The sequence below is a fragment of the Manis pentadactyla genome, chromosome 3 (genome assembly GCF_030020395.1).
Source record: "Manis pentadactyla isolate mManPen7 chromosome 3, mManPen7.hap1, whole genome shotgun sequence".
NCBI classification, from domain to species: Eukaryota; Metazoa; Chordata; class Mammalia; order Pholidota; family Manidae; genus Manis; species Manis pentadactyla.
Window position 1 is genome coordinate 154,618,818 of NC_080021.1, and position 22,249 is coordinate 154,641,066.

Genomic DNA, 22,249 nt, shown 5'->3' on the forward strand with positions numbered 1-22,249 from the left:
TTTCTAGAGCCACTACAGGATTTTCCCTTTGGCAACCTAGCAGAAAGAAGGTTCTGTAAAAATAGAGAGCTGTATAGCTGCTTCTTTGCATAGCTGGGCTCAAGCATGTGCTTTGCCTGATATTTATAATGCTGTACCTGCTTCAATCCCACTTACCCAAGACAACTCACTAGACCCAGAGCAAACCTCCTTTCCAGCCATCCTCCCTCTCAATTCCTAGTCTTTTTTCTTGCTACATTCACCCCAGATGAAATTATACAAATGGTGACAATTTCCAGGAAACACGGCTCTCTGGGAAACTCCTCAAGCACCCAATGTCCTGCCATCTCTGAGCCAAACTTTTTGGAACGCCTACCACCCACTGCTTGTGCCTCTACGATTCTTTGCATGTATCTTTCATAGCCTCCTGTTCTCAGTTACAAATGCATAGGAGCAGGAATAACGTTTTCCATCAAAAACAGGATTCTGCATAGAGTAGTTGTTCAGTCTGTTTGCTGAGTGAATGGATTAATATATATTTGGGTTGCTGGACACACATGACAGACTGAATTAAACAATTTTAAATGAGGATTAATTTACATTTGAACCTCAAAGTAAGAGATGACTAAAAGTTCAGAAACTTGACGAAAAATAAATATTTTCTTACCTTCAGCTGTCTAAGCCTAAGAATACATCTAATTGTGCTGACCAACACAGAGCTAAGTAGTGAACAGACAGCCATCATGGACTTTAAAGATGATGAGGACCAAAACTATAAGGAAATTATATTCCATTGCTGGTAAATTTCATAACTAGTTCTTTAGAATCTCAGCTCAAAGCACCCTCCTATTATTTTTAAATAAAGATACTTATGTAAGACTAGATGCCATTTTAGTTTCTGCTGGCTCCCAAAAGCAGTCTTGAGCAATTGTCTTTTCTGTTCCATTTATTTAATAAATTCCCAAGGTCATAATTATGAAAAACAGCCCTTGCAAGTATTCTAAAAGGCACATTTATCAGAATAGTGACCACTATTGGAGTTTATCAAATGGTGAAACAAACAAATAAGCAAAAATCCACAGACCTTGAAGAAGGTTGAAATAAGGAATTTTTTTTTTATTGGATACTAAATGTCCTAGCAAGTTTCTGACAGAAGCATAGATAGAAAATGGAAACAAATACCTTACTGGGAATGTTCCCCTTCTTGCACTAATCTTGACTACAGCAATAAGGCATGATTGCTTAGCCGTCAAAGCACACCACGTCATCTGCACAAATGACACAATAAGTGAGAGTGTTGTTCTCAAGGTGGCAAAACATGTGCAAACAGGTCCCACGCACCAAGTGCTGGGGCTGAGCACAGATGGCAGCTGCTAGAGCTGCAATATCCCTTTCCAGAGCAATGAAAGCCACTGAGAACCCTCTCCTCCATCTAACTGTTCCCACCAGTAAGGTCTTCTTCCAGCATCCATTGTATCTCCTACTTTTATAGCATTCCACTGTCTCCTTTTACAGCTTTTTAAGCAAGATCTGAACTGTGTCCAAACAAGTGCATTAAAATAGGCCCTTATTGGGAGATAGGATAGTGGAGAGAGATAAAGTCAGAGATAGCAGACATGATGGTATTTTGTTTCCCAGGAGGAATTAGTATAAACCCATGTGTCAACCTATGTGATATAATCAGGGAAGGGTCCACAAAATACTAAGCATTCAATTGTAGAGTCCTGCCCAGAAACTGCTTCCTCCCAGCATGATGAATGGCTGAATTTGAAGGAAAGCAGCCAGTTTAACAGCTAAAATAATATTTACAGAGTAAGAGAGAAAAACACCCTTTAATACATTTTGCTGAAGGTGTGCCATTGTGATCTGTAGAAAGCTTTACAGGATGTGAGAGAAGGTGGCACAGGGGCCTTAGAGAAGGGGTGGTGGGAGAGGAGGCCCTCAGGCAGCTGGTGGGCGTGAGGGGGGCGGTTAGGAGCTCTACAGCTTTTCCCCATGGGAGACCCGACCTGGATGAGAGCCTAACAGCTGCCCCATGCTGAGGGAGCCTTAGGTCCTCCAGGAGCGCCTGGGGCCTAGGATCAGCACAATTCTGGCACTGTGCTCTCCTCCATTATTTCAGGACCTTTTCTCCCCAGCACCAATGCTGCACAGATGCCATGACTAACAGTTTCCCAGCCCACTTACTCTTTCTTAAAAAGGGAGGTTCCTTTGTGTGACAAAATATAGCTATCAAATGACAGTGCAGCTTTGACAGACAACTGAAGACCCCGGCGCATTTGGAGGAACTGACCAAAACCCAAACAAAACAGATTTTTTTTCTTTTCCCATCTAAGCCCCACCCCCTAACCAGAAAATTATCTTTTGTTTTTTTTTCAAAGTCATAAGAGGCACAAACAGGTAGCAAGAAGGCGTGGTAGAGTGTCTCCTGCCGAGTGTTCCCTTCCGGCCCTGGTGAGGGATCTTGCCTCCTTTCAGGTGATGACAGTGGGGCCCCTCCGGCCGGTTCTCTCGTGAATCTGGGATATTTTCAGCGCGATGGCTATGAGAGGACTCAGCACCGCCTGGAAAGGAAGAAAATCTGTGAAGAGCTCAAGTCAGATACAGGAGGGCCACTGGGATGGGTTTCTATCACACGCATCTGGATTCAAGTCCAATTTGGGGCTTCCAGGCTGAGTCATGTGGGTACAATACCTATTCTCTGGGCTTTGATTTCCTCTTCCACAAAAGGAGACTGGAGTGGGCCAGGCAGGGGGATGGAGGGGAAGATGATCTCCGAAGTCTTATCCAGCTTCCCAAAATGTTGATCTTAAATAAGAAACTGCACAAGCCAACTACCAGAGCACTGGAGCATTTCATGGACTCAGCTTTGTCAATTAAGTTAGTTCAGGGAAACCCCCGCATCTTCCTCTGCTATACTGCCTCCCCTACATACATGTACACCCCTGCCACATACACACCCATGAACTTGAGGAAAAGCACTCATTCTCCATCCTAAGACCATGGGCCTGTAAAACCTACTATCTTGCTGTTTCAGGGAAGGAAAACCAATCCATTGGCTAGTGCTGCAGAAATAATTGCTCATTTCTTCCCATGAAATAAGTCGGTGGCTTGAGGCAACTGAGTGTCCCCTGGGAGGGGGTGAGGTGGCTTAGAGGCCTAAGGGGTAGATGCTTAGAAAGGTGAGGGACATGAAAAGGAATAAGAATCATTTCTTTCCCTCTGGCTGCTTATCATTTCACAGGAATAAGGCACTGTTTTCTAAAGTGTGCAGCACATACCACTCAAGATTACTTTGGATGGTACAGGAAGTATTTTTAGATGCTCATGGGCATGGTGTGTTACTTAAAAAATTGAGAAAGTCACTCTATTTTCCATTCTTTAATCCTCCTAATAATGAAATCCTCTGAATTTCACCAAGGAGAAACTGCTCCAATTTTTAACACTTAAACTAAGACAGAGCATGCCTCAGGCAAGAGTTACCTGAGATGGAAGATAATATCATTGCATGCTTTTTCTGAATTCATTTTTATGGTGAGCTTTTATTTATCAAAGCATATTATTTTTTCCATGTAGAGCACTAATGTAAACTTTCTCTAATAAATAACTAAATTTAAGGGAAAACAAAGTTGTCCATTTAAAGACAGATACTAATATAGGGATACTGATAAAAAGAAGTTTGGGAAATACTGGCATAGAGGAAGAAAAAAAAGATTCCATATTGAAGAAAATAAAACCAGTATTTCTGGAAAGGAGAGGGAGATTCTATTCCTTGTAGCTGTCATCTATTCCTAACAGAAATAAGGATGAAGGCAATACATACATTCTAATCACATAAGATCATAAGCAAACACCCAGGGCACTAGTACCAGCACAAGAGTGTCTAGAGTGGAGTGTAGATACTGGGCAGTACTGAGCAATAAGTGAGAAAGCCTTGTATGGGGGAATCTAATTGATTGCCAGGGACAAGTGTAAGAAATTCACTCATTACACAAGGGGAAATGTAGGAGTTTTTTGAGCTAAAAGGTGATGTATCAGAGCTGTGCTTTGGAAAGACTGCTCTAGCAGCAAGTTCAGTAGTCAGTCATACATTTATGGGCAAATACATCAAATCAAATTACTCTATGAAGATGACTAGATGGAGAAGCTCAGATATGATCTTGGAAGCTAGAAGCCATCTCACAACTGGACAAGTGCTGCTTCCCGCTGGTTCCACATCCATAAACTTGATCCATGGAAACAGAGGGTTTATTTTCTTTTTAATAACCCAACTGATGCTCAGAAAATTTCATACTGGTACATGTTGCCAGGTCGTATTCCACATGATGCCCATATAGGGGCATCTGGATTCTTTAGGAGCCAAGCATTCATTCTGTATAGAAATCAGATTATTAGCTTTCACTCCTCTTCCTGTCTTTTCTTCCCTCTTTCCTTCTTTGTCCTCTCCTCCCTTTCTTGTCTATATAACTCCCCATTCATATGTATACAACAGGGTAAGTGAAAATAGTGAATAAAGTTAAAATCATTTACTTATCTGAGGTCTTGGAGGGTGAATAAAGATAAACTTAAAATCCCTACCAATTTAAGAAAATGTAATGAAATCGAATTCAAAACTTCAAGAACTGAAAAATTAAGACCTGTTCTTTCTTTTGCATCATTGTAAGTTTCAAGATTAAGGATTTTTCTATTCCATACCTTTAATTGGTGGTACTTACTGGAAAGAGGGTAGGGGAGTACAGTTTTAAGCAATAATTGTAAAATGTCCTAACTGATCTCCACTGAACTCTACAGATGAACCTATGGTTTCCATTTCTTTTGTAAAATCCAGTTGGTGTCCACAGCACACTGGATGTCTGTGCCCAATACATCACTCTTCTATATAGTCACCTCCTGCCTCCAACGGTTATGTATTATCAAGAGTCAGTTCTTAAATATATTAATGCATGTTGTACTTGTTATTGAGACTATGCAATTATTAAGTTATAAGTAAACCAGTGATAATGTATAAAATATGTTTAAAGAGGAAGAGTTCTTTCTATGAAAATTAGGTTAAATGGCAAGGGTGTGGAGAAAAGGGAATCCTCCTACACTGTTGATGGTAATGTCAATTGGTGCAGCAACTATGGAAAGCAGCATGGAGGTTCCTCAAAAAACAAAACATAGAAATACCATTTGACCCAGTAATTCTACTTGTAGGAATTCACCCAAAGAAAACAGAAGTCCCTAATTCGAAAAGATTTAAGCACCCTATGCTTACTGCTACATTATTTACAATAGCCAATATATGGAAGCAACCAAAGTGTCCATCAGTAGATGAATGGATAAAGAAGATATGGTACATATATACAATGGAGAGTATTCAGCCACAAGAAAGAAAGAAATCCTGCAACAACATAGATGTACCTCGAGATTATTATGCTTAGTGAAACAAGCCAGGCAGAGAGAGACAAATACCATATGATTTTACTTATTTATAGAACCTAAAATCAAAACAAAACAAAATGAACAAAATAGCAGTTGACTCACAGACACTGAGAGGTGACTGTTGGTTACCATGAGGGAGGGTTTGGGGTCTATCAGTGGGCAGGGTGAGGGGAATAAAAGGACACAAAAACTCTTAATCATAACATAAGTCGGTCAAGGGGATGGAAGTGTAGCATGAAGAATATAGCCAATGATTCTGTAACATGTTCCTATGTTGACAGATAGTAACTGCACTAGTGGGGGTGAGGATTTAATAAAATGGGAAACTGCTGAAGCACTGTGTTGTATAGTTGAAACCAATATAAGAATGTATATCAATGATACTTCAATTAAAAAGAAAAAGAAAATTAGGTTGAATGTTTTGGGAAGAATTAGGTAACAGCAGTTAGCTAATCCTGCCAAATTAGATGAGATATTATAAAATACTGGGGAAAAATAAAAAGAATAGAAAATTCTTTCTTCAAATTACTTCACAGTGTCTAAGTTCTCACTGATATAAAGAAGTTAAAGATGAACTTTACATATAATGAATTATGAGTGAAAATATCCTAGAGAAAGATAATCACAATGCCAAATAGTATGCTTATATTGAAAGAAAGGTTTTGGACCAAGATGAAAAGCTTGGCAAATGAGCATACATTTACAGGTTTTGTGCTAAACTGTAATGGTCAAGATATGTATATATTTAATCACTCCTTTTACTCCTTTTAACTCTCTTTTTGGATTAGTGAACCAAGCACTTGTCCCTTGCTATCATGTCAAAGAAGAAGGCTTTAATGGTATTTATGCAAACTAAAAGGAAGGAAATACATTTTTGGAAACTCCATTTGAGAAAGACCTTGAACATGGGGACCCCCTCCAACCCTGCAGAATGAGCTCTAGGCCAACCTGGCACAGAAGCTGTGGAGCTATCTGCTTTCAAGGGACTGTGAGGGTTTGGGAAGGGCATCAGTGACAATAACCATGGACTGAACACCAGACAGATCCAACGATTTTCCAACAAACAAGAAAGTCTTTAGATGTTTAGATGACCCTACAGAGTTCTAAGATAGGTCTCTAAAAATGCACAACATTGAATTTTTTGCCTGCCTGTGGAATGAGAACTTCAACTCATAATTAATTTAGGATCATACAGTAGTAAGGATCATAGAGTAATGTAATTTTTCCTTGCCTGTGCAAATATACATGTGCTAGAATTAGTGGCTATTATATAATGGCAGGAGGAGTTTTGTCTAAGGGCTTAGAAAAGTGCCTACTCTTAGGAGGCAATCAAAGAATATTGGTCAAATGAATGAATGCTGTATCAGCTTGATGAAAAAAAATGAGGAGGTCAGATAGAGACTTCTGTGGCCATTTATGAAGGGAATTCTGCACAAGTGGAAGAATCACTGGATTTTCACTGTCATGTTTTTCTTTAGAGATCACAGCTTTGATACATGTGAATCCCAGACACTTTTCTCTTATCATCAACTGTGCATCATGGAAAAGAGAGAGGGAGATTAATTGGAAAGGCCTTCAGAGTGGGAAGTGAGAAGAAGGGTTAAAGATTAAAATCCTGCAGATTTCACTTATTTGTAGAATTTGAAAACAAAACAAAACAAAATGAATAAAATAGCAATGACTGGTGGTTACCATGGAGGAGGGGTCAGGATGGGTGGATGATAGGACCAAGCAGCCATCCCCACTATGGATGGGGAGAAAGAGTATTCTTGGTTATGAGGATGGATTAGAAGTCCCCAGGTGACTCTTCGTGAATAAAGGGAATAAACCAAGAGAGACTTTAATCAGTCAGGAATATGGCACCATTTTCTAATTCCAGTGCTCCTTGGAATGCTTAATGTAGCTTCTGTACACTTAGGAGCAGGAAACAGTGAGTGCTTATCTTGCTGCAAACTGAGTCAGCAACATATCTGTTCAGCAGAACTCAAGCCGTGGCTCCAGTGTCCTCCCTCTACCTGGGAGGGTTGGGTGGATGTTGGCCATCATCTCGAGTTAATAAGCCTACCAGGCAAAGAGGGAATTGAAGCCTGTTCTATTTAAAACGTTGATACTTTACTTATCAAGGATTTTATTTGCACTGATTTCAACTTTTAAATACACTGCATTACATGGTGACAAATGGTAACTACATTTATCATGGTGAGCATTTAGTAATGTATATTTTAACTGATGAATTAACATATAAACTATATTTCAATTTAAAAATACTGCATTACATAATTTATCTTGATTACTGAGTTTTTTGGGGCCTCTTAAAATTTTTCACCAGCTAAGCGCACCCCAGTGCCCACCCTGAGTTAAGTTTTGACCTGTTCATCCTCCCTGCAAGGATAGAAAGGACTTCTTCTTTCACTTGCTTTCCCATCTTCACTCTTTATGTTGTTGTTGTTACTTTAATTCATGTTCATGTAAATTAGAGCCATAGAAACAAACCCGCTAACAAAGTGAACTTCTTACCCTGACCTGCAATAGACAGGAGAGGTGTAAATGATCTGAATGTCACAAGACTCAAAGTAAATAGTTAACTGATTCTTTGGAGAAAAACAAAACTCAATCATTTATTAAGCAAGATTTGTCAGAATGTGTGGAGGAAACCCAGCACTAGGCTGGTCTTGAAGAGGAGTGTGAATAGGGAGGGTCAGGGAAGTACTGTTGTGGGGAGGATATTAGTACTCATCCTAGTTTATGGTTTGGGGCAGGTAATATAACCCAGAGAATGCAGATCATTCAACAGCAGAAAACAGTAACATTCTGATGTCAATAAAATAAGGATTTAAAACAAATGCCACTTTCTCCTGATTCTTTGGGGTAGCTTCCATCAATACTCCCATTTTGGTTGAAGCTAAACTGCCTGACTTTCTCTAACGATTTCATTCCAACATTCATTTTTACTTCATATGATGTACTTTTTTTTCAGTTTACAGCAGTGGTTCTCAAACTTGACTGTGCATCAGAATCTCCTGGAAGGTCTGTTAAAATGCCGATTCCTACCCTTGAGTTCCTGATTCAGGAGGTCTGAAGTAGAGTCCAAGAATATGGATTTCTAACAAGTTCCTGGTGATGCTGAAGTTGGTGGTCCAGGGACCACACTTCGCAAACCACTGCTCTAACATGTGCTGATTATTGTGCCTGTCAAATTCTTTGCTCCAGTCAAAAGCTAGGTTGCCTTGTTTGTAACACATGATCCTACCTCCTGGCCATTGCTGAGTGGACCAGGAGTGGGTCCCTGACCTCCATAGGCAGCCATCCATAGGCTGGCCAGCAATCTGCCATATAGTCTGGAGCAAAACTTAACCAGCACATCAAATTATTTCCCTCAAGGCTTAAAATGTAAGTAAGGAAATAATGAAGCAATTAGCAGTGGGAACAAAATTAACCATAAGGTTATAATTAACCATGAAGAGTATGGAAATCTGGGGTTATGAGAAAGCAGAGACTCTGAGAAAGATGACGAATTCTAAGAATGCAAAAAGAAACTGGGAGAAATAAAAATTAAAGAGAGAAGAGGGAAGTAATAAGAGTTAGTAGAGAGGAAAGAATGGCATGAATCCCAGTAATCTCAAACTAAAGACCTATTAACTACAGCTGGGAGGACCTGAACCAACAGCTTAGCCGAGGTCTGGTCTCTGAGACCTGCCCTACAACAAGACCTGCTTTTGGATTTCTTGAGCTCACTTTGGTCTCTTTGTGCTCTAAAATACATAAAAATTTTAAAACAAAATTACATTAACAAAATAAACCCACTGAAAGTTTGATTTTTGGATCATTGCCCAGCTTCCTACCACCAGTGAGAACATGCTATTTTCCTTATAAAACAAATACTCTTATTCAAAATCAGTTTCCTCACCAAATCAGCTCACTGTCCACCTTTTCCCCTTTCTGCTCTGAGCAAAGCCCACTAAGCTCTCCATCCACTAGATGGGATGTGTTCTTTGTTGAGTCTCTCTCTCTCCACCACATCCAAACCCACCATCCATCCACTCCTTCTCATGCTACTGCTCCTTCCTTTACACGGTCCTCTCCCACCCCTAGCCTGCAGGAGTCTTCTAACTGTCCTCAGTCTTACCAGAGTGAGCTTTTTGGACCAGACTTGTTCATACGACCTCCTGATGGGAAAGTCTTGGATAACTCCCCAAACCTGGTCAGTCATTCTTAGCACAGCTGTCAGGTTCTTCAGAATTGGGTGTTACCCTCTCTGACAGGCAGAATAATCCATCCCCTACCCCCCACCAAAACAAAAGATAACAGGTCCTAACCCCTGGAATCTGTAAATGTGACTTTATTTAGGGAAAAAAAAGATTTTTGCAGATGTTATTAAAAAGTCGGAGATAAGATTATCCTAGATTTAGGTGGGCCCTAAATGCTATCATAAGTTCTTATGAGAGTCAGAGAGAGACCATACACACACACACACATGAAGGTGTTTGTGAAGCCAGAGGCCAAGATGGAAGTGAGGCAGCTACAAGCCAAGGAACAGCAGCAGCCAGCAGAAGCTGGAAGAGGCAAGGAAGGGCCGCTCCCCTAGAGCCTCCAAAGGGAGTATGAGCGAGGGTCTGCCAACAATGGGATTTCAGAATGCTGGCTTCCCAAACCAGGAGAGAATGAATTTCTGTTTTTAAGCTATCCAGTTTGTGGTAATTTGTTACAGCAGCCAAGGGAAACGAATTCAGCTTCCTTTCCACAATTCTTCCTCAGTCTGCTGCCTGCTCCTTGTTTTACCCCATGGCACCCCTTAAACTGAGTTCTCAGCCTGAGCCTCCAGTTTTGCCTGGTCTGTCCGTTTAAAACAATGTTGCAATCTCATCCATCCTTCCAGGCTTCCTTCATGAAATCGCTCTGCTAACCCTACCCCACCCAGGTAGGATCTCTCTATTCTCTGAACCCCTAATATACTCCTCTATTGATTCCTTTTTAACATGATTTACAGTAATTTGTAGGGTTTTTTTCTTCTTCTACCATACTCCAACTAAACTCTAAGTTAGTAAAAGGCAAAATCTTTCTTAAATGTGTCTGTTCCCTCATAATATGTGTCTTGCCCATGAAATGCTACAAGAAAAAAAAGTAGGAAATCCTGTAACCAGGTGTACTCTTGAGAACTTAATTAATGCAGTGGGTGATCTACTGAGAAACTACTTCATGTTTTGCACCCCTTCATCAAGAAGTTTCACCAGGAAAAGATGAAACCATCCATTCATTCACCCACCTGTTCCTCCTGAAACCAAACAGGAGCCCAGGCTTTTGCATTTCTTAGGCCAGGAACCTCTCTCTGTTTGTGAAATGGTAGTAGGTGCTTGGGTGGTAATAGCAAGGGCTGGGGTGAATGCTTCATAATCCAGAGTTGAAAGAAAAGGAAAACTGTGCAGTCCAGGAATGCAGTAAAGGGAAAAGAACTTGAGTTCTGGAAAAGGGGGGAACCCCTTGGGTGCAGCACCACTGAGGATGGAGGGGGCACTGAGGGAAGGAAGGCAGTGGTAGTGTGGCAAGGACCACGGAGCAGGGCCCTGGGCAGATGCAGGGACTGCATGCAGATGTGGTGTCACAGAGCAGCAGGGAGCACTGTCAGCCCCTGAGTGCTGCATTCTTCCCTGGGACAGCATGCACCCTCCCCCTGCCTCCATCCCCTCTGCACTGTCTTAGCTGAGCTGGAAAAGGGGAGGGACCCCAAATGGCCACTACTGAGCTCCCTGCCCATTCAGACAGGGGTGGCCCTGTTAGAGATAGTCTGATTCATACAACAGAGAAATATGACATTCCTTGCATTGCAGGACTCATAGAGCAATCCATACCTGTTAATTATAAACTGAGAGTCACCCTCCAGCTTTGCTTCCAATACATCGCAGTGTTGGACAAAGTTTCTGGTTACACTGTGCTTCAAGTCCTGAACACCCACACAGTGTAACAGGGAGAGCAGAGTACCGAGATCTGTCAGGAACAGTTTTTAAGGGGCCCTGCCCAAAAGGGGTGAGTGGGGGTAGAAATCCATCCCAAGCTCATCTCAGAAGAAATGTGAGCCCATCTGAGAAATCCATCTCAGAAGAGAGCAAGGGGCTGCATCCTCCCATATGTAAGGGTGCCATCCTCCGGAGTCATTATCCTGCACATTCCTGCTGAGAGCACCTGCTTTGCACACAGGTGCCCTATGGGCTAGACACTGCCCTGTTTAGTGTAGCCCAGATTTTAGGTAACAAAGATGCCCATTTGAGAAGCATCTAGAAGGGAAACAATTGAAAAAAAAATCAAATACATTTTTGCTAGTAAAAATGAAGTGAAAATGTTAAGCACTGCAAACATTTTGCTCTTTATTATAATACATACAACCACGGTCTGAACTTTAATCCCTTTTCATGTAATAAATCTCCATATCTACCTGGATCCCAAGTGGACCTAAAATTAACTAAAATATAAAATATGAAAAATGGCTGTAGATAAATCTGAATTCCAAGCCCAACACTGAGGGAACCTATCTATCTTGTCAGTAACAGAAAACAGGCCTCCACAAAAGCTGTCTCCTGAGGGGAGAAAGCCATTCCCAGATGTAAGCAGATGCAATATCCCAAAGAAGTTCAGTCACAGCAGAAACTAAAGCACCGTTTGGGAAGGCAGGGACAAGCCTAAGAGAAGCCCCACTGACCAGGCAGGCCCGCTCTCCTTCTCTACCACCCTCCCCACCTCTGCAATTGATTTGGGACTTTAGGAGGCAAGGCAGCACTGCGGTTGCACATCCAAAATAAAACAGAAGAGTCACAAAGCCGATTTCCAATTTATTTTAATGTGACCTCCAATGGCTCCACACAGGACGTATGGTGTGGGGACAGAGAGGGGAGAAGGCCAGTGGGCTGGCCAGCATCTGCAGGCACAGCTGAAAGTCATTGGGCAGAATCCGGGTGCTCTTTCATTGTACCATGGTGCAAACACAAACCACGCTCCGAGAGTGTACAGCTTAAATGTCAGAGAATTGCTCCCCTGGTCACTCTTTCCCTTTTCCTCTTTCTTCTCTCTTTACATTCTCCTGAGTGCCGCCAAAAACACTGCAAAAGGATGGGGAATGACTACAGGTTCAGAAGGCCACATTTTCTACCTGCCTCTTCCAAAGTCCCTATCGTAGTCTTCAATGTTTCTCTTCACTGGATATACCCACCACAGACTTCAAAGGTTTCCTTGATGGGGAATACACTTGCCAGTTTAGGGGAAAACTAGAGTTGCCTACCCCTCTACTGCCACTGATGAAATTGTTAGCAGAAATATAACTGCAAGATGGAAAGCAGGCGGGGGGGAGGACCACTGTCCACTTCATATTATTCAAAGGTCTCCTTGCAGCCGTTTGCCACCTCTTTCCCCCTCCTTCCCTAACCACTTCTGAAACCAACTTCTAAGTTATCAGTTGCCATTGTCATTTTTTAAAAACTGAGTCTGTCAGGTTGGAACAATAATGTGATTAAGTTTGACTTTTGGTATATGGATCCCAGGAAGCCTTGCTCCTTAGAGATGGATTGAAAACATCAACAGAGGTCTCCCCCCAAATTAGTCAGCAGACCGCCAACCTGAGGATGAGGTACAAATCACCTGAGGCTGTTGCTATGGGCTCCCATCATGGAGGTGATGTTTCAGTGAATCTAGGGACCGGGCAGGGAAGGGGTAGCCCTGAAAACTCCCCAAGTGATTGATGCATACCCAGGTCTGGAAACCATACTTACAAAGTATTGTGCTACTTATTCTAGAAGGGGCAGTATGGAAAAGTGGTAACAAGCATGGACTCTGAGACCAAACTGCCTGGCTCTACTCCTTATGAGGTGTGCATCCTGCATAAGCTAGTTAACCTCCCTGAGCATTAATTCTCCTTACATGAAATAGGGGTGCTTACCTCATAGCAGTCTTGAAGATTAAATGAGCTAATGAACAGGAAACATTCAAAGCTGTGTGCCTTGCAAATGGGGGTAGGGGTGGGGTGATGGCAGTTGTATAAGCACAGCTGTCATCATATAAACCAGTGACTGAAATGAACTAAGGCTGGAGCACCTTCAACACAACCACAGGCTAGATCACGACATGCAGACTGGAGATTCAGGCTACCGGATCCATCCTATTATCACTTACTTTTGCTGGCACAAAATTAATATTCATACTTAAAAACATGAATTGAATGCCTTTAAATGGCACACCAGTTCTAACAACAACTTCCTATTGTTTTATGTCCTTCTGCCCTACTCACATTGGTGAGTTACCTGTCTGTCATTTGAGTTTGTGACCCCAGGGTTTGCCAGGTGTCTTGTAGTCACCCATGCTTTGTCACAGGAAGCTTGTTGCTGAAAGTGATGTGTGTGTGTGTGTGTGTGTGTGTGTGTGTGTGTGTGTGTTGGTGTGAGGGTAGTGCACACCCACAGGGCTGCTCCTAAGTGAGGCTTTTGCTCCTTCACACAGTCAGGAAGAGACCTATGGATACAGGACCAGAAAGCTCCTGACCGAGTTCCAGGGTGTCCTTAAGGCTGATTTCACACCCTCACCACCCTGGAAGAGTACCCAGGTTTTATAGTTACACAAGCCCAGGGCCCAGTGCAGAACCTATACCAGGACTGTGGGGTCTCCCTGAAGACCAGTGATTTCAGGCTAATACACAGCTTGACCATTCATTAGGTAGAGAAAGATGTTTAGACTTAAGTGAAATGGGAAGCCACATAGTATGGTGACTGAATACATGAATCAGTTTGGCTTGAGTTTAATTCCATCTCCAGCACTTATTAGACAATGCTCTTAATCTCTCTGTGCATTTTTGAAATTTGGAGGCTAATAATAGTTCCTGCCTCACAGAATTGCTGTTAACATGAAATGAGATACAGCATGGCTCTCAGCAGCATCCCCAACCCAGCATTCATGGCTCTGTCACTGATGGCTGCCAGGAGGCCTCCCCCTGATAAATATTCAGCCTGAACATTTGAACATCAAATACATTCCCAATCTTGCCTGAGCAGTCTTGGAAGTCAGAAAATGTTATGTTTCCTGGCTGGGTTTAGGTCGCAGGCGATAGAATTGGCTCCACAGCAAGACAGAGAACTGATTTGCTGGCTTGTAAAAGTTTTGGTAAGAGGAAATGCCTCTTCTTTGTCCTTATCTATAGTTTGTGCCTGGGGTTCTGAAGTATTGATTCTTCTTTAGTGATTTTTAATATCTGACACTGAGCAATGACTATGTGCCAAGCATTATTCCTATTCTATGAGTGAGTTAATCTATATAACAGTCTATGAGGTAGGTGGTAATATCCCCCATTTTACAGATGAGGAAACTGAGGCCCAGAAGCATCACAAAATATGCTCAAAGTCACAGAGCTAGTAAGTGGCAAAGCTGAGATCTGAACCCAGCCAGTGCTGTAATTATTTAACTGCAGAGTTGTGCTGTGTCTCACTACCCTGGACTGCCCTTCTACTGAGGATAAAGTTTTCATTTTCTGAAAGATTAACAAATATTTGTCTTTATGCCTTTAAACGTTTGTCTGTCCCAGGTACACTATTGAAAACTTTAGAATAACTATGAAGTATAGCAATCACAGGGAAGTGTGTAAAAGTTACGAACTTGAATTACACGTAAAAGCTAATGCTTGTACTTCCGCAGTCCGAGCCCATTTGACTTCTAAATGGACTCGTCAGACTGTTCTTCCTAGTTAGCAAGAAATACAGTCAACACATAGAGCCTCTGCCCAAGATTTTTCTTCAGCATTATTCTTTATGAGATTAAGGGACATTGTTCTGATTCCTACCTGCAGAATTTTTATCACGTATAGATTTTTAAGAGAATTTTATCAAATGTGTTCCTGTATCCACTTTATTACTTTCTAGCTTAATTGCCCTTGTGATAACACTTTCTATTATGTTTTTCCCCTGTATATAGTTATTTTTAATTTTATACATGTTAATTATATTATGACATGAAAATAATTTATATGCTCATGTTGTTTGGTGTAGTATCTATATATGTCCATTAAATAAGGCATGTTAATTATGTTGTTCAAATATTCTATAGATTTACTAATTTTTGTATCTACTTGCTCTAATAATTGTTGAGAGGGATATTAAAATATTCCAGGGTGATTGTACATTTCTCTGTTTCTTCTTATAGTTTTGTTAATTTTTTTGCTTTATAATTTAAATTTGTTAGGTCTTCCTGGGGGAATCAGATCTTTGATCATTTTGAAGAGTCCCTCTTTATCTTTAGCAATAGTTTTGACCTTTATCTGAAACTCATAGTTTGATTTTTGGTTATTATTTGTATATATCTTCTTCTGTTTTTTTAAACCTTCAAATTTTCTATATTTTTGTTTTAGATGTCTCTCTTATAATGAGCTTATATTTGTCTTTTTCAAAGTTCCAGGCTCTGTTTTTACCCTAGAGTATTTATTTCATCTACATTTAAAGTAATAATGAATATATTTGTGTTTAAACCTGCCATCTCATATGCTCTTTATTTGACCCACAAGTTTTTCTTTCTTCTCTTGGATTGAATCTTAAGTTAGTCTATGTTTTCCTCTCTCAGATCAGAAGTCATACCATTTACTCTATTTTTTGTGAAGGTTACCTAGAAATTACAATGTAAATTCTTGACCTTTCAAAGTCTAGTAGTAATTTGTATCTTTACTTACTTCCACAATATGCAAAGATCTTAACATATCTTAACTATAATCACTCTCATGGTGCTTATAGCTATTGTGGCTGCATATTTTAGTTCTCTATAATATTAATATGATAAATATTTTCAGCACCATGAAACATTATTGTTCTATGCATTGAATGTTCACAAAAAACAATTCCTATTTTTAGCTTTCCTTGCTGTTTATTCTTGTTGCATTTCTGAGGTTCCATGTCCTCCTAAATGAAAAATATTCTTGACAATTTCTTTTGGTGTGGGTCTGCTAGTAGCCCATTCTCTCAGCTTTTGTCTGTCTAAAAACGTCTTTCTTTTGCTTTTGGTTTAGAAAAGTGATTTCTAGACTATCATATTTTATTTCAGTCTCCTGATTTTCAGTGTTGTTGAAAATTTAGTTGTCAGTCAAACAACTTTGTCTTTGATTTTGACTTTTTTCTTTGGATTTTTTTGTCTTTGTTTTTCTGTAGTTGTAGTCTGAGGTGTCCAGATGTGAATTTTTTGTTTATTTTGCCTGGGCTTCTAGTATCAGTGGACTGATTTCCTTTATTGGTTCTGGGAAATCCTCACCTATTATCTTTGCAAGTTTTACCTATACCCCAGGCTCTCTCTTTCGAGATTCTAATTAAACTATATTAGACCTCTCTGAATCTTTCATGTGTTCTCACCTCTGTTTTATATTTTCTATTGATTCTGGTGCACATTGCTTTGTCCCTCTATGTGCCCATAATCTTTTACTGTTTTCTGGCCATTTTGTTTGAAAAATTACTTTAAGAAATAACTTGAGATCTAGGATACTGTTAGCTTCCTTCACCTCCTATGAGACTCCAAAGGGATCTAGGAGTTCAGAGCCATGGATTTATAACCCTCTGGATCAAAGTGTGTACTCTGCTTTTGAAATGATTCCCTTCAAGTTTCCAATCTAGAACAGGGTTTGTTGTGCCAGGATCTCTGCCTTTGGTGAGCGCTTAAGTCTAGCCATTTTTCCTTTAGCCATATGACTCTACCACACAGGCCTGCCTCTTGGCCGCTCCTTTGGTTAGTCCTCTGGGTGACTGAGGCAGGTGGTAAAAGACCAAGTTCTTCACCTGGACCTGACTGACTCCTGTTACCTACACCTTATGTAATTCATCAAAAGCATCTCTCCCGGATGCGCAAATGCCTGAGGATAGAAAAAGCCTCAGCTCACTTCTCTAAGCTTCTACCCCTTTCCTATTGGCTTATTATCTTAGTAAGTCATTGATGCTTTTCAAAAGGTGCTTCTGTATATTTCTGTAAGCCTTGTTCTTCTCAGAGGGAGGGTTAGTCTGACTCACCTAGCCCACTGTTACTAGAAGTCGTTCACATAGGGTTTTGCTTTTGTTTGGGTTTTGGACATCATTTTCCTTCCAATATTTAAAAATCAAATTTCATATTAAAATTCAGAAAATCTGGCAACCCTGGGCTTATATATTAACGGGTCAACAACTAGAGAGAGCTGAGGGTCCCAAAGTTCCCACTATGCTCTACTGTCGTAAACTAGACCTCATTAGGACTGGCTGCCTATCTTGGTAGGCATCTGAATTTGTTACCACTGAACAAGCAACAATAGAGTAGAAGCAGTGAAATGATTTCAACATTAATGAGTATACATTTTACCAGACAGTTATATACCCAGCAATCTAGGACATTCAAATCTAAATTTCCTCTTTTTCTGAAATAGAGATTCTTATGATGAGGAGCTTAAAGACTATGAGGGAGGGCCAGCAAATTTGCATGAGGGGCCCAGAAAATTGGGGAAACAAAGGGACTGAGATCCTTTCCAGCCTCTATTTCCTGAGATTCAAGCTCTCAGCATGGACTGAGCTGCTCACAACTAAGACACAGACTATATTCCAGACACTGTCTCCTCTTAGCCCAGCCCTCTCCAGGGATACACCGGAGCCTGGCAAAGCAGCTGTGTGAAGGAAGCCACAGAGCAGACATACTGAGACCTCAGGCCTGTTTTGGCAGGGAGAACACCTGCCAGAGTGGAGCCCTAAGAGGATGGGCTCTTTTCCTCAACCACCTTGAGGAGTTGCTGAGGCCTCAGCAGGTGTCGTCAGCAGCCAGATCATCTCCCTGCAGGCCCACCCATGGTGAGGCCCACCCCAGGACATTGTACTGCCCCTACAGAGGAAAAGCTAACAGTCTCTCTGCTTTTCCCTCAGTGCCACCCTACAACCCAATTGATGTAACTGGTTACAGGTAGCAGAGTGGCATTCTCTAGCTTCTAGAACATATAGCCTTCTAAGAGAGGAGCATCCCTTTGGAACAGATTTGAGGCCATAAACAGAGATAAGGAGTCCGAGAGAGAGACTAGATTTCCTACTACTCTGGAATTGTGGGGCTCAAGGGTTGCATCTGAGAACACTCTTAGAGGACAGGTTGGGGTGCATTCATAGTATGCCAGACTGAAGACGGGCACCGAGTTTACTCTCATTTATTTTTCATGGGTGGGTACACATCCCCATATTTTTTGATAGCACATATAACATCCTAGTTAAAACCATGAGCTCTGTGGCCAGACTTTAGACTCAAATACCAGTTACCCTACTTAGAAACAGTAGGTTATTCAAATTCTCAGGGCCAAAGTTTTCTCATTTGTAAAATATGGATGGATGAGTACCTATCACACTGGATTGAGGTGAGAATTAGATATAACACCCAAAGCATGTAGTATTCTATCTAGCAGGCAGGTGATACATGCTAATGAACACATCATTCTTATACTTATTCTTATTCTTATTCTTATTCTTACTTATTCTTTTATTCTTATTCTTCTTATTCTTATTCTTATTCTTTTATTCTTATTCTTATTCTTCTTATTTTCTTTTATTCTTCTTCTTATTATTCTCTTTTATTCTTATTCTTATTCTCTTATTCTTTTATTCTTATTCTTATTCTTCTTATTCTCTTTTATTCTTATTCTTATTATTATTCTCTTTTATTCTTATTCTTATTCTTATTCTTTCTCTTATTCTCTTAGTATTCTTATTCTTATTCTCTTATTCTTTTATTCTTATTCTTACTCTTATTCTTATTCCTGAAGGGGAAAGCCTGGCTTGCTAGAACAGTAGAGTGGAAGTGAGTGGACCAACATTCTAGCCCCAACAGGTTGGTCTTTGGTAGAGAGACAACAACCCCTCTGGCTTCTTCCTTGTCTGAAAGATGAAGTTCATACTCTCTTTTCTGATGAAAGAGTAGATAAAAACAGATAAGAATACCTGAAGTGTTCTCAGCTCTTTGAATGAAAGACACCCAAAGCTACTCCAATCAGCCGTATGATCTTCCTGTGTCAGCAAGAGCTCTCAGCCCCAGGGAACACAGACTTCCTTTTTGTTTGCATGCATAGGGGCCCCATCTACCCAGCCAGAGGGAATATAGTCAGACGGCAGTTGGACAAGACCATTCTGAAAATGGAAGGCACTGACATCACTGCACTTGGGACACATTCCTTAAGGGTGTATCAGTTTCTAGAGCAGGTGGTTAGCAAGGCCTGCCACCCTAAGCAGTAGCAGCAGAAGCCAAGCAGAAAGAAAAGAACTTCTGTGAGGCTGAGTCGTCTAGCTGAGATAGTACAACAGGAGAGTCATTAACACCAGGCTCTCAGAAGACAGAAATGAGCCCTCTAAACAAAGATTCTTCCCTGCAATATGAAGACTATTAGTGAAATTTATGGACACAGAACATACATCTGTTGAGTACAGTGACTAAGAATTTCTTCCACTTTTGACAGAAGAACATTCTTTTGTGGACTTTGCCTTCAAGACACAGCTGCCATACAATCCCTAAGTATTTTACATATATTACTGGCCTTTACCTAGTAATTGAAGTAGTGCTAGACTATCTACCTATAATTTTAGCAAGACTTTCTATCTTGGTAAAATTAGAACTTTATTTACTTCATTCCCAGGTTATTTTGAATCTCTTAGTTTGACTAGTATAATTGTGTGAAGAAAACATAGTCTAACACTGAGGAGTTGACATTGAGGTAGGGTTTTTATGGTAATGAAAAGCAAAACAGATTTTCTTGGTTTTCTTTTTTGTTAATTGCTCTGAGAAGCAGAAATTGGTCTACAATCAGAAGGTTTTTCTAGGTTATTTTCTGCACTTTTGGTAATCTTCCAGAAGGAGGAGGGCATAGCAGAGGTCAGTAACCCCTATAAATGCTTCCTAATGAGGGATTTAACTGGTTTGGAGGGCAAGTCAATCCTCCTAAACAGAGATGGAAACAAAGACCCCAAAGGTCATCATAGCAGAAATTCTCAAACTTGAATGTGCACACAGATCACCTGGGGAACTTGGTAAAATGCAGAATCTGATTCAGCAGGTTTGGAATGGGGTCTGAGACTCTGCATTTCTAAGAAGCAACAAGGAGATGCTGACATTGCTGGTCCAAGCATTACCTTTTGGGTAGCCAGAGTTAAAAATACTGATAAAAACAGTATAAATGATATTTACTTCTAAACTTATCAAATCTTATCCATTAAAAGGACAGTGACTTTACAACGACTGCAAATTTTGAGCAACATTAGAATGAAATATACTATGTTAATATAAGTTAGGGCCAAAGGCTTGATTCACCAATACAGAAATGTCCAGGTGATTAGACAGTATAAAAAATACAAGTGAAAAGTCTTAGTAAATCATCAAAGTATTTTATCTTTTGTTAGACACCACACTGACCACCCTACTCTGATTCCTAAGGGTGTAATTAAAAGCAAGCAAGAAAACAAAAAGCTATAATAGGCTTGCTTCCTAAGGGATATGGGGCTTCCCTGGGGAGTAGGTTTGAGGATCACTGAAAAGCACTGGAAATACTATAATGCCTTGCTACCAATGTCAGGCACTCCTGGGTTTGTGTAACTGTTGAAATGGCACACATTTGCTTCCCATACATCCTAAGTATGTAAGGGCTCCATCTCATACTTTTCTTTTTTCATCTCATTTATCCACAAGTTCTTAATATTTCTAGGCAATTCCCTTAAATAGAAAAAAAGAAAGAACCTTCCTATAAGGAACCAAAACCCTGAAAAAGGAATTTAATTTTAGAACACAAACATGCCCTGAGACATCTTCCTTTCATGTTTCATTACAATCAAAACCAGGGAGTTCTATCTCAGAAAATTAAGTTTGGAGAGTTCCAGAGATATTTGATGCTATTTTTCTAAAACTTTAAAATTCATCCCTCTATAAAAACACATATATGAATACAAATGTAATTTTACCTTTTAAAAATGCATTGTTTAGCCAAACTCATGTAGTTTTCACTGAGTGTAATCAGAAATTGTGCATAATGTTAAAAAACCAGTAAGGCAAGGGTCATCAAACTATAGTCTTTGGCCAAATCTAGCCTGCCACCTAGTTTTCATACAACCTGTGAACTAAGAATGATTTTTATATTTTTAAATGATAGAAAAAGAATCAGAATATTTTTTGACATGTTGAAGTTATATGAAATTAAAACTTCAGTGCCCACAAATAAATTCACAAATTCACTTATGTATTATTTGTGGCTGCTTTTGGGCTACAATGGCAGTTAAGAAGCTGCATCAAAGACCATAAGACTAGTTTTGTAGGTTGAATGGTGTGCTTTCTACTCCTATTCGAATATTAAGTACTAACCCCAGACCCTCAGAATGCAACTTTCCTTGGACATAGGGTCTTCAGAGAGGCAATCAAGTTAAAATAAGGTCATTAGGGTTAACCCTAATCCAATATGACTGGGGTCCTTACAAGAAGGGGAAATTTTAGACACAGGTATGTAGAAAGGAAAGAACATGTAGAGAGTTATCTGGAGAAGACAGCCATCTATAAGCCAAGAGGAGAGGCCTGGAACAGACAGATCCTTCCCTCACAGCCCTTAGAAGGAACCAACCCTGACAATACCTTGCTCTTGGACTTGAAGCTTCAAGAACTGTGAGACAATAAATTTCTGTTTTTAAGCCACCCAGTCTGCAGTATCTTGTTACATGAGCCCTAGCGAACTAATAACAACTAACAAAACTTAAAGTATTTACTATCTGGCCCCAAACAGAAAAGGCTTGCTAACATCTACTACATGAAACTAATATTTTGCATTTTACACTCTTCCCAGAAAGCAGATGCCTCATAACCAGCAACAGATAGTCCAGAA

General features: G+C 40.3%; 1 protein-coding gene across 1 annotated transcript in view; it reads right to left on the reverse strand.

Moving 5' to 3' along the window:
• Window positions 1-1,069: 1,069 nt before the first annotated feature.
• PGM5 (phosphoglucomutase 5) overlaps window positions 1,070-22,249 on the reverse strand; it is a 185,128-nt gene continuing 163,948 nt past the window's right edge. Inside the window, exon 11 of the mRNA XM_036928441.2 lies at window positions 1,070-2,543. Within this exon, the coding sequence (XP_036784336.1) occupies window positions 2,454-2,543 (90 nt within the window). The 3' untranslated portion in view covers window positions 1,070-2,453. The remainder of the gene's footprint in view (window positions 2,544-22,249) is intronic.